At 35.5% G+C, this 12,931-nt stretch overlaps 2 protein-coding genes across 7 annotated transcripts in view; one reads left to right on the forward strand and one right to left on the reverse strand.

Annotated features, from left to right (window-relative positions):
• Positions 1 to 12,931, forward strand: part of LOC108389895 (uncharacterized) — a 56,277-nt gene that overhangs the window by 17,407 nt on the left and 25,939 nt on the right. The window lies entirely within an intron of this gene.
• HSDL2 (hydroxysteroid dehydrogenase like 2) overlaps positions 1 to 12,931 on the reverse strand; it is a 55,537-nt gene that overhangs the window by 4,046 nt on the left and 38,560 nt on the right. For both annotated transcript variants that reach the window (XM_073226100.1, XM_073226093.1), the window contains exons 7-10: positions 12,564 to 12,758; positions 10,730 to 10,801; positions 8,001 to 8,150; positions 5,274 to 5,402 (exon numbers count right to left, since the gene is read on the reverse strand). In XM_073226100.1, coding sequence (XP_073082201.1) covers positions 5,274 to 5,402; positions 8,001 to 8,150; positions 10,730 to 10,801; positions 12,564 to 12,758 — 546 coding nt within the window. The remainder of the gene's footprint in view (positions 1 to 5,273; positions 5,403 to 8,000; positions 8,151 to 10,729; positions 10,802 to 12,563; positions 12,759 to 12,931) is intronic.

The raw sequence follows: 12,931 nt of genomic DNA on the forward strand, positions 1-12,931 counted from the left end.
GCTAAGACCATTCAATAGGGAAAAAAATAGTCTATTCAACAAATGGTGCTGGGACAACTGGACATTTACATGCAAAAAAATGAAGGTGGACCCCCTACCTCACACCAAATGAATGTTTACTTAGGATGGGTCAGAGGCCTGCAAATTAAGAGCTAAAATTTAAAACTCTTGAAGAAAATATAAAGATAAATCTCCAAAATCTGGGTTTGGCAAGATTCTTAGATGGGCAACAAAAGCACAAGCAACAGAAGAAAAAACAGATAAACTGGAGTTGATCAAAATTAGAACTTGTGTTTCAAAATATATCATCAAAAAGTGAAAAGATAACCTACAAAAAATGGGAGAACATATTCACAAATGTTATCCCTGATAAGAGATATCTTCTTTCTATATATCTGAAATATATATAAAGAAATCTTAAAACTCAAAAAAAAAAGACAAGTTATCCAATTAAAATGGGCAAAGGATGTGACATTTCTTCAAGCAAGATATACATATGACCAATAGCACGTGAAAAATTGCTGAACATCATTAGTTATTATTAATGCAAAAATCAAAACCACAGTGAGGTATCATGTCACACCCACTAGGATAACTGTGAAAATAACAAGTGTTGGTGAGAGCAAGGATACAAAGACATAGAAACCCTCCCAAATTGCTAGTAGGAATGTAAATGATGCAGCTGTTGTGGAAAACAGTTTGGGAGTTTTTCAAAGAATTAAAACATAGAATTACCACATGACCCAGCAATACAAGAGAAATGAAAACATACATCCAGAGAGACTTGGACACAAATGTTTACAGGAGCATCATTCATAACAGCCAAAGAGCGAGAACAATCTACAAATGCCTGTCAACAGGAATGGATAACCTCATCATGGTGCATCCCTGTGACAGAATATGAAGTCATAAACAAATAAAATACTGATACATGTTAAAACTTGGATGAACCTTGAAAACATTATGTTAAGTGAAAGGAATTACATATAAAAGGTTTCACATTTAGGATCCCATTTATATGAACTATCCAGAATAAACAAATCCGAAGAGAAAGCATATAGTGGTTGTCTCAGGTGGGGGAAACTAGAATGGGGAGTGTTACTTAAATGGAATGGGGTGGTCTTGTGGTGTTTCAAAAGTTTGAAACTAAAGAGAAGTTGCGTAGCACTGTGAATGCCACTGAACTGTACACTTTAAAATAGTTAATTGCCTATTATGTGGATTTCATCTCCATTTTAAAGGGAATGAAATACTGACACATGCTGTATAAAGAACAAAACTTGAAAACATGCTGAAAGAAGAAACAAGCTGAAAGAAGCCAGTCAAAAAAAAAACATATATTATACGATTTTGTTCAGATGGAAGTCCAGAACAGGGAAAACTACAGAAACAGAAAGTAGACTAGTGGTTGCTCAGGGCTGGAGCCTAGTTATTAACAAGGGATGTAGGGTTCACAGCTAATGGCTTTAGGCTTTCTCTTTGAGGTAATGAAAGTGTTCTAAAAGCAGCTGTGGTAATGGTTGCAAATATCTGTGAGTATGCTAAAAACTAACTGTATACTTTAAATGGGTGAATTGTATGGTATGTGAATAATATTTCAATGAAGATGGTAAAAAATATAAAAGTTTTTGCCATATAACAATTGAATTAGTAATTTCCCACAAAACAACACCAAGCCCAAATAGATTCACTGCGTAATCTACAAGATATAAAATCAATACACAAAAATTGATTGTATTTATGTATACTAGCAACAAAAACTTCAGAAATAAAATCAAGATAATAATTCCATCACAGTAGCATAAAAAAGAATGAAATACTTAGGGAAAAAAGCATGAACTATAAAAGAAAGAAATGATAGATTAAACTTTATCAAAACTAAAAACTTATAATTCAAATGACATCATTAAGAAAATGAAAAGATAAGCCACAAATTGAAAGTATTTGCAAATCACATGCACCTTGACTTGATAAAGAACTCCTACAACTTAATTTTAAAAAGTCAATTAAAGATGAGCAAACGATTTGAAAAGACAGTTCATCAAATATAAATAGCCATTAAGAACATGGAAAGATGCTCAACACCATTAATCATTAAGGAAATGCCATTTAAAACCACAAAATGAAATACCACCACACATTCACTAGAATGGCTATAACAACAAAGACAGTGCCATTTGTGACAAGATGGATGAACCTGGGGGACATTATGCTACATGAAAAAAGCCAAAAACAGGAAGACAGATACTGTCTGATCTTACTCACATGTGGAATCCAGAAGCAGAGGTAGAATGGTGGTTGCCAGAGGTTGAGGAGAAATGGGGAAGATACTGGTCCAAGGGTACAAACTTTCAGTTATAAACGAATAACTGAATGAGTAAGTTCTGGGGGTCTAATGTACAGAATGGTGACTATTGCTAATAATGCTGCATTGTATCTTTGAGATCTCAAGTGTTATCATTACACAGAAAAAAAGCTAACTGAGGTGATGAGTACATTAGCTTGACTGTAGTAATTTTAAAATGTATATCAAAATAATCATGTTGAATACCTTAAAAATATACATTGTTTTTGTCAATTTACCTCAATAAACCTGTTTAAAAAAAAAAAAGACAAGCTAAGTGTTGGTGAGAATTTAGAGAAACTGGAACCTTCATACATGAAAATGAGATGAGAATGTAAAATTGGTACAGCCACTTTAGTGGACAGTTTGGTAGTTTTTTAAAAAGTTACATATCAGCTTAACATATGATCTAGCAATTCCACTTTTAGGAATCTACCCAAGAGAAATGAAAATATATACCGCACAAATATATGTATGAGAATAATATTCACAGCAGCATTATTTATAATAGCTGAAAACTTGAAACAATACAAATGTCCACCAGCTGGTAAATAGATATAATAATAATAATATGTAGTATACTCATACAATGGAATACTATTCAACTATTGATACATGCTACAACATGGATGGATGAATCTCAAAAGCCTTAGCTCAGTGAAAACAGCCAGATAAAAAAGAATATATAATATTTGATATCATTTATATGTCCAGAAACAGCAGATCTATAAAGACAGAAACAAATTATTGTTTGGCTGGCTTGGAAGTAAAAAATGGGGACTGATTACAGAGACATGAAAGAGTTTTTTGGGGTGATGTAAATGTTCTCAAACTGGATTTAAGTGATAGTTGTACAACTCTAAATTTACTAAAATTCATGTGTACTTAAAAAGGGTGAATTTTATGGTTTGTAAATTATACCTCAAGAATGCTGTTTCAAACACGAACTTTTTTAAAAACAGCTGGTAAGCACATATCTTATATATAATCCCTCTATCTATTAATCCTGTACAATTTCCTGTCAGAATGCTTTACCATACAGTGGCCTCTACTGGCCAAAAGGAGAGATTTTGATTAGTTGATCAGTAGTTGCTTTAAGTTTTTTTATATTTATAAACTATCTACTATATAAATTAGGTCACAGAAATGTCTTTCTGAAAGAGAATGCTTAGGATATAAAGTCTGAATTGTGCACATTCAGAGGAAAGCAGATGGGACAGACTAAGAATGAAAGGACGTAAGAAGCAGAAGCAAACTCACTTGCTCTCAATCTAAGCTGCTGCTATGAATAAACCTAAGAATACTTAAGAAAAAGAATTACTCATTGAGCTAACTGACCTCCCCAAGTCAATCAGTGCAGGAGCACATTCACAGAAAGATATAAGTGGAAAGCCCGTTATTACAGGTTTTGCTATATAAATAAAATGTAGACTAAAAAAGTCACTTGATTCTTTCACCTTTGGAGGGTAGAATAGCATAATGATTAGAAGAGCTTAGAAGTTAGCTTGGATTGAACTTCTGGCTCCAACATTTACTCTCTCACTATGTGACCTTGGGGTTATTATTTAATTCATCAATGTATCAGTCTTCATTTTTATAAACTGGAGAAAACATTTTATCTCAAAGCATTGTTGGGGGTGCTTAAGTCATAGTAATCATACAACACATATTAGCTATAATTATTATTTCAGTTTAGAAACTGATAACAGATTTTTATTTTAAATGATCTGTTAGTTCAAAATACTACATATTTATGATTCAAATTTACCAAACATTTTATTAAGCAATCTAGTATGTCCAAAGCATCTTGTTTAAGCTTTGAAACACTAAAATACTAAAGAAACTGTTGAAAATTATTAAATAGCTAACTATTCATTAACATAGAAAGATATACTAAATGAAAAAGATTACCTAGTAATGCTATAATCACACATATATATTTATATACATTCACAGAAACATGTATGACTCAGCATAAAAACCAACTGATGATAATCTCTCAGTAGTGCAATAAAGACAAATTTTATTTATTTTACTTTTTCTTAAGTGTATTTTCTTATTTTTGTGTCATGAATATTTAACACTACTATAAAAAAAAAAGGAAAAGTTGAGAGAACTCTATCATTAGTAACATCAGACACAGACTGGCTCAGGCAGTATATGGGCCATTAGTATCCTGGATTTGAACCCAAAAGCAAGACCTACAGGGCAGAGAACACACTGTGACCTTCAATTAAAACAGAAGAAAGAATGAATAACATTTATAACTCATTAAATGAGAGAATCTTTAGAATATTCAATGCTTTAAAGTGCTGCTTCTAATAAATACAGGTGTTAATTAACTTAACACTTGGAGTAGTGCTCTAAGAGTAGAAAACAGAAAGAACTACCCTTAAATATTTTCGCCACAGTTAGAGGTACATAAGCATAACAGAAAATTATGCAAAGGTTCTTTTGGTTAGGGATTCCACAAAAAGCAGGGTCACTGGGACAAGGGAGAGGGCTGATGTTTTCTATTAAAATAACATTAAGATTGAAGCATTACCTTGCCCTCAATAAGTGAGCTGCAGCTGAGTTCAGGACCTCCTGTGACCCAGGTATTACTGGAAATGATATATTGGCCCAACTGATACTAATGAAGCCCACCTAGATTCTTTTTGAATTATCTCTCCATTCCCATATCTTACTAGCTTTTCAGTCACACAAAAAGGAAATTCTGACATCTCCCCATTTGTTGAAGTAGAAGGGACAGCAGATGTTAACAGTGAGAATCACCTTCCCAAAACTATATGCTTTTCAACATCAATAGCCACTAAGGTTCTACTGCTACAAACACTAATGGGTCTTGATTATTTGGAAGGAATAAAGCAAAATGTTAGAACTAAATTTTCCTTAAACAATCAGTAAATTAATAAAGTTGAAAACTCACCTGAAAATATCTTTACAAAATCATCAGTAGACATGCTCATCACCACATCTGCTTGATCAGAGGGCTCTCCATACCCAACATTCCCACCCTTGGTCTTAAGATCAAGAAACCAAGTTCCACCATCTTCACCTACACAAAATACAGAGAAATAGAATTAAATGCCAAAGAAGCCCTGGTCTTAAACTGAATAATAGCTACAATCAGAATAATCTTAAATAATGCTGTTTCCCAGGTTAAAATCCTCAGGCTCTATACAATCTTTACTAAGCAAATCTTTACTAAGTATTTATCATGTGCCAGGCACTAGGCCAAGCTCTGAAGATTGCAATGATATGGTTCTTACAAAAGAGGAAATGCAGTGGGAGTCAGGCAAGCCCAACGAAGCTGAGGTTTAAAAGCAAGAATTAGCCAGCAAAGTACAGTAGGACTAGAAGGTAGACACAGAGAGTGGATAGTAGTAGAAAGGAGCTTGTAAAGCAGTCCAGATGCAGAGCATCATGAGCCATGCAAAGGACATACTGATTTCATCCTAAGGACTATGCCACAAAAGGAGAATGACATAGGTTGCTACTTCAAAGAGACCAACAACAGCAGTGTAGAGAGTGTTTTGGAGAGGGATAAAGAGGATGTAGAAGACTAGTTAGGGTAGTGCTGGGACAATTTAGGGGCTTGAGGATGTGTGCCTGGATTAGGATTGTGGCAGTGGAAGTGGAGAAAAGCAGGCATAGTGGAGAGATAATTTCAAAGCAAAACCACCAAAAGACTAGATAATTGATTGAACATGATGAGGAGAAAGGTAGAAAGGTGCATAAAAATTATATGCTAGTTTTTGGCTTGGGGAAACTTGATAAATATTGGTGTATCTTTGCCCAAGAGAGGACTACTGAAGAAGAGCAGATTTAATAGGCAGTGCCAAAGATAGGTACTGGGAATGGTGACTTGTAGACATTTTTCAGGTTGCAGCAGCTTTGTGACAGCCAAGTGAAGATGTCAAATGAAGTCTGATGAGGCTAGAAACACAGGTACACATGTCATCAGCTTGCATGGTCATTGAAGCCATAAGAGTGGTCAGGGCTTCCTAGAGAAACTGTAGGGTATAAAGAGCACTCAGACAATGATCTGAAGATCATTTAGGGAAGGACAGGGGAGAAGAATCTAGTACAGGAGACTGATAAGGCATGACTACAAACAAGGAAAGTTATTGTCGGGGAGCCAATGAAAGCGACCATTTCCAGAAGGAAAGAGTGGTTGAAAGCATCAAATGCTGTAGAGCAGTGACAAGGAAAGAACGTCAGCTGCCCACTGGTGATACAGAAGTCACTGAGGACCATGGTGAGAGCAAATTCAGTGGAATGGGGAAAAATGAAACCAGAGCTGACTGACCCGTTGATGAAAATTACATTTGGTTCTAGAGGAGAGAACAAAGGTGAGGGTGTAAGTGGGGCCAGGAAGGGGGGTGGGGATGGTGTTGTGTTTCATTTTAAAGACAGAATAGACTGAGAATGTCAAAGTACCACTGAGAATGGAAGGAAGGAAGCTGTAGGATGAACAGGTAGAAGACGGGCAAAATTAACAGCATGAAGTCCCTGAGAAGGCCAGGGAAAAGGGATCTTGAATTTTGCTACTAAAAGTGTGATCCGTGAACCACAGTACTGTCATCACCTGTCACAAAGGCAGGATTCAGACCCCATCTCAGACCTGCTAAACCAGAGTCTGCTGTTTAGCATGATCACAGGTGATCAGTATGAACAGTAAAGCCTAAGATGCATGGATCTAGAGTTGAGCTCTCTTCTACTGGGAGGGGAGGAAGAGAGGACGATGCTTATAATGGCTGATTTGGTATCAGATGGCAGTTTGTCTATAGGACAATATCATCTCTGTGAAAGAGGAGGTGGGATTATCTGCTGAAACTGGCAGGGCAGTCAAAGGAAAGGTGGGAAATCTGAGGAGCCCTGAAAAGGTTTAAATAGTCACTGTGGAAAATGCGGCAGTAAACTGACCACAGAAATACAGAATTCAGACATGCTGATTAGACCTCAGCTGAAGGATGGTAACGATGAACTCTGCTGGTATAGATCCACTGGGTGGTGTGATGATTTCTTTCTTTTTCTCTGTCTCTCATTTCTCCAGCAGGACTTAGCCGCTACAGTGGAGCAGCCAGACAGTGTGATTCATCTAGAGCTAGGGTGTAGAGGTAGTAATATAAGCACAAAAGGAATATGTCTGATAAGCTGAGGTGTTTATGAAACAAAGTAGGATATTTTCCCTTGGAAAAAAAAAAAATCAGCCTCCAGGAGTAATCAATCGCCTTGATTTTTGGCTGTATCCAGAATCCTTACCCTGGAATGTAGACATTCAGGATAGCAAATAATTACTGATTTGTATTTTTAAGTTATGATCAGTGCATATGGACACATGTCAAATAAAATTTCATTACAGATACTTCCAGTGTTAAATAACTCCTTGGCATATGTAACTAGGGAAAATTCTATTTAGAAGAGCACATGCGTATGGATCATGACAGGTAGTGCAGTAGAGTAATTTATCAACCACCAGCACCTTGCCATTTTTGCCTTTGAGATAATTCAAGTTAGTCTGAATGTAGTCAGCTTTTTAAAACCTTTCAGTATTTTTCTACTCAATATAGTGTTAACACGTTAATGATAGTTTTAAGAACTACCTACCTCAGTCTTTGACATTATCAGTTCTTTCAGACATAATCCTTACCTGAGAGTTCAAACTGATAGATTGCTTGAATGGCTTTAACAACATCATCATTGACAGAGTCCATAACAATTCTAAATGTTTCTTCCACAGCTCCAGAAGGGGATTTTGCTGGTGGCTGTGGCTTCTCTTCTTTCAACTCTGGAACAGCACCTATAAAATACTATCACTATAAATGGCTTTAAAGCCTAGGCAGTGTTAAGGCTACACTCAGAAATAATTACTTAGCAGAACAGACTTGCTACCAGTTAGACCTCTTTGACCAGAATGACCTTAAACACATTCAATGGCAATTAAAGGCATAAATCAAACTGATGGGATAACAGCCAAACTCATCAGTTAAGATTTTAAAATTAAATAGTTTATACTCTCCAAGTAGAAGAGTGATGCTCCAAATAGGTTGGAAAAAACCCAACCACTATTAAACTATACAATGTTTATAATAAACACACTTAGACATACTATTGGAGTTTTAGGGGTAATAATTAATCACTCCTTTATCATCCCCTCTGAGTTCTAAAATCAAGTGAAAAAAGAAGACAGTAGAGTCAGAAAGATGGAGATGAGCATATCAGCTGTGTAATCAGTCATGCCGGACTGGAGACTGTAGCTTGAATCAACAGCCAAGTGAACTTCTTCATAATTTTACCTCTAAATGAAATTTCTTCACCTAGTCCCTTCATCCCTGGACTAAACAGGCCTCCTCCTATCAGGGATTAGAAATGCAACTGCAAGTAAATAGGTATCATGTGGAATCAAGAGAGCCTTCTCAGAAAGAACGCACACTCCTAAGAGTAAACCACTCTGCTAATCATCCATTTAGTGATCTCCTACAGAAGGTCCCAACTTACAATGGCTCAATTTATGGTTTTTTGACTTAATGATGGTGAAAGCAATATGCATTCAGTAGAAAGCACACTACAAATTTTGAATTTTATCTTTCCCCATAGTGATATGTGGTACAATACTCTCTGTGATTCTGGGCAGTAGCAGTGAGCCAAAGCTCCTAGTCAGTCATACAATTATGGGGGTCAACAACTGATACAACTCTTCTGTACCCATACAACCAATTATTTTTTACTTGCAGTACAGTTTTCAATAAACTACATGAGATATTCAACACTTTATTATAAAATAGGCATTGTATTAGATGGTTTTGCCCAACTATAGGCTAATGTAATTGTTCTGAGAATGTTTAAGGTTGGCTAGGTTAAGCTATGATGTTCAGTAGGTTAGGTGTATTAAATGCATCTCCGGCACTGTACGGGGAAGAAGCTTTAGCCAAAGGAAGCTGACTCCTCTGACCTCAAGGGTAAGGGCATCCTTTACATGGAGATGGAAATATGGATTGCAGTCAATGCACTTGACATATCTGATCCCACAAGCAGAACCACTGCAATCAAAGCATGATGCCAATAAACACTACATTTTACTTACCTAATTGCTATTGTTCTAATTCCATGGTCACAAAACCACCTTCTGATTATGATGCTGAACCCTAGGTAATTACACCCAAAGGGAGAGAATAGGCTGACCATGGCAAGTACATGTTTAGTCCATGAGATGGCAACTGCTCCCTATAAATTAATAAATTGGATTACAGGGATGGAGGGAGGATATGCTAATTTAAAGGACTTTTAAGTATTCAGGAGTTAGAAAAGCAATTTAAATTTACTGGTTAAGGATATGGGCTTTGTAATTCAAGAAATAATGAATTTAAATCCTGACTCTACCATCTTCCAGCTGTATGATCTCAGATGGAAAATGGGATAATACCCATCTTATAGGGCTGATAAAGTATTAAATGAGACAAAGCATGCAGAGTACAGCTGACCCTGGAACAACTCAGGGGTCAGGAACAATACCCCTCTACACAGTCAAAAATTCTCTCAATATTTTTCAAATTTTCTATAATAAAAAGTTGCCTTTTTTATTCCCTGATTTTTTTAACTATTTAAAAAATTTTGGACAAAGGAAAAATGAAGATAAGATTAAGCCATAAATAGGGTTTGGCACTAAAATGCATTGTAGTAAAGTTCTGTAAGTTTGTTAAAAAGGTATAGAGGAAATTTGTTCCTAAATTTTCTAGTAGCTATTTAAAGAAAATCTGTGATCACTTAGAAGATTCACGGTGTCTATAAGACAAAAATAAGGGAAAGGTCCTGGAGAGAAGCTCATCTATTCTTGTTAATAAACCATGAGAGAAATTCTTTTAAAGGGTATTGCTAAGCAGTGTTTCTTCTGACATCTTTTCAGTAAGCTAGTGGCATAATGCCAGAACACAAAGGCTAAAATGTAAACTCGGGGCCAATTCAAGGGGAATACTGTTTCTGAATTATTAAAACAAAGCAAAGTAAAGCCAAAACCTCCTTTAAAGTTAATTTGTCCCATAAAGTAGTCACAGCATAAATTCTGGAATGGTGTTAGATGTGTTTTGATGTGACACATTTTTTACTCAGAATAAAATAACACATCAAATTGAAATACCTAAAAGCAGTGTCAAGGAAAATAAATAAAATCTTTAAAAAAAGGATTTGGTTTTTTGTAAGGTAACTTTTTTTTTTAATCAAATGAAAAGCGTATCTTACTGGTAAAAGGAAAAGACAACTTTCTTTGCTAGAATTACAAAATGGTTTAAAAGCAGAAGGCAGAAATGTCCAATTCTATATTTTGGGAGAAATACAAAAGCTAGTATCTTTATTTTCCTACATAAAATATAGTCTACATCTTACCATGTGATTCCATTTTCTTGGTATTTGTATCTGGGTATTCATCCAAGAAGAAATCTGGTAACAAAGGATGGCCTGAAAAATTGACCCCCAAAATAATCAGGTTCCTGTAACAACTTCAGTATATTAATATTTTAACACCTGTTTAATAAACATTATATCTGTTTTTATTTTAATGATCATTCTGGTGCAATGGAAAAGATTCTTTCAAACTACGTGACCTTCATGAAGCTAAAATACTTTTCCCATAGGCAGTTATCCTCTTCTATGGCAAATTTCATCTTTAAAATCCAACCAGAGTCAGCTGCTAACGTTAAGCCCTTAACTGCTCTTCCAGGAGCCTTTGCCCCCACACTTATCCATGCAACTCTTCTGTCCTATATCCCCCGAAGGTGCTCAGCACTCACTTCTTACCTGGGCCCCTAAGAGAAGGGGGTTTCTCATTAAGATGGACTTGTTTCCTATCTCTGTCTCTGTCTGTCTGTCTCAGAAGATTAAAAAAACTGGAGATCAGGAATGAGCTGGGTTTTGTTACATACTAACAACTATCATAGTACCTAGTCATATTAAGTTTTCAAAGTTTGATAGGATTTTTAATTTAAATCAAATTAAAATTTTTATGCCCAATGACACTGTGTTTTTAAAATTTTTAAATATTAATTATACTGTACCAGGACCCAGAAGACCTGGATCTAGTCAGGTTCTGCCACTTATTAGCCAACTGCTCTTAGGCAAAGGCTTAATCTCTTTAAGCCTGTTTTTCTTCTGTAAATATTAACTACTGAATGCTGTGATTGTACCATATGTCAGGCACTGTGCCAAGCACATTATACACATTACTGCATTTACTTCTTAAAAAACCCTGTGTGGAAAGTATCATTCCCTTAATTTTACCAATAAGGAAAGTGAGGCTCACAGAAAATGGATGATATGCCTGAAATCGTACAGTTAGTGATTGGGAGCAGCTGAGCTGGAATCTGAACAACCTGGGTTATCTCCTCACAAATTCCGTGTTTTTAATCATTAAATAATATTGCTTCCCTTACAAGAATTGCTATGAAGGCTTAATAGATAATGTATGTAAGTGCTTTATGAACTACGAAGAGCCATTTAATTCAATTCAGTTCAAAGTGAAAGACAGGGATGATACTAATATAAATATGTCATTTCTGTCATCTAGAAGCTTAACTGAATGAATAATATTTAAAATATGCTTTAGCATAATATACTCCTCATTTATGGCTATATTATATTATTTAGTACATACTATATCATACATAAAATAAAAATAAATTATCACCACCATGATCTGTAACTTCAGAGAGGAATGATTTTTAAACAGTAGGGCCTTCTGAGAACTTCTCAAATCACACCCTTGTACACACGACAGACCTTGTTCACTTTCACCATCTCTCTTTAAGCTACTCTAAGAGACTGCACTGAAAAGACAAACATTTGGAAAGTCTATAATCTTAAAAGGGTTTTGCAAGAATATTATCATCTGTTACCAGACTCTTGAATAAAATCTTTACTCTGTGATTTTAAGACCAACTTTAAAAACTAATTTTCTTTTTTTTTGTTTCAAGATTTAGAAATGGCTTAATAGCTGTGACCTTCTATATCCATTTATCGCTTAAAAACCCCTCTATTCATTTCTATCCTTCCTTTCTCGCTTTTTTAAAGTTGTGTCAGTACAGGTTTTTCCCTTCATTGAATGGACAGCTTTTAAAAAAACATTAAATTATAATCCCACAAACACACACACACAAAACAGATGTGTATTCACTGCAGAAAATGCGGAAAAACAAGTCACTCCTTTAAAAACTGACAGCATTACCTGGTTTAACTGCATAGATGTCAAAATTCTTTATTCCTTCTTCTTTTAAGATATTTTCATCAATAATAAAGTTGCCAGTAAAACTTTTTGGCTTTTTGAAAATGGAATATGCAGCATCTGCAATGATGTCAACTTTTCTACACTGGTTTTCGATACCAGATCCTCCCAGCATATCCATTGCAGCAGTGTGTATGGCTGCAGAGGAAACAGACATACACATACATTAACTCCGAATCAAAGAATAGGACCGTGCAAGTAACAAGCAAGACAGCTAATCTCGTTATTTCTCAGGTAATGAAAACAAGGTCCAGGGAGCTTAAGGGATTTGCCAAATGTTCTACTGACTTAACAGGGTACACATGGACCTT

The sequence above is a fragment of the Manis javanica genome, chromosome 2, assembly GCF_040802235.1.
Source record: "Manis javanica isolate MJ-LG chromosome 2, MJ_LKY, whole genome shotgun sequence".
Lineage (NCBI taxonomy): Eukaryota > Metazoa > Chordata > Mammalia > Pholidota > Manidae > Manis > Manis javanica.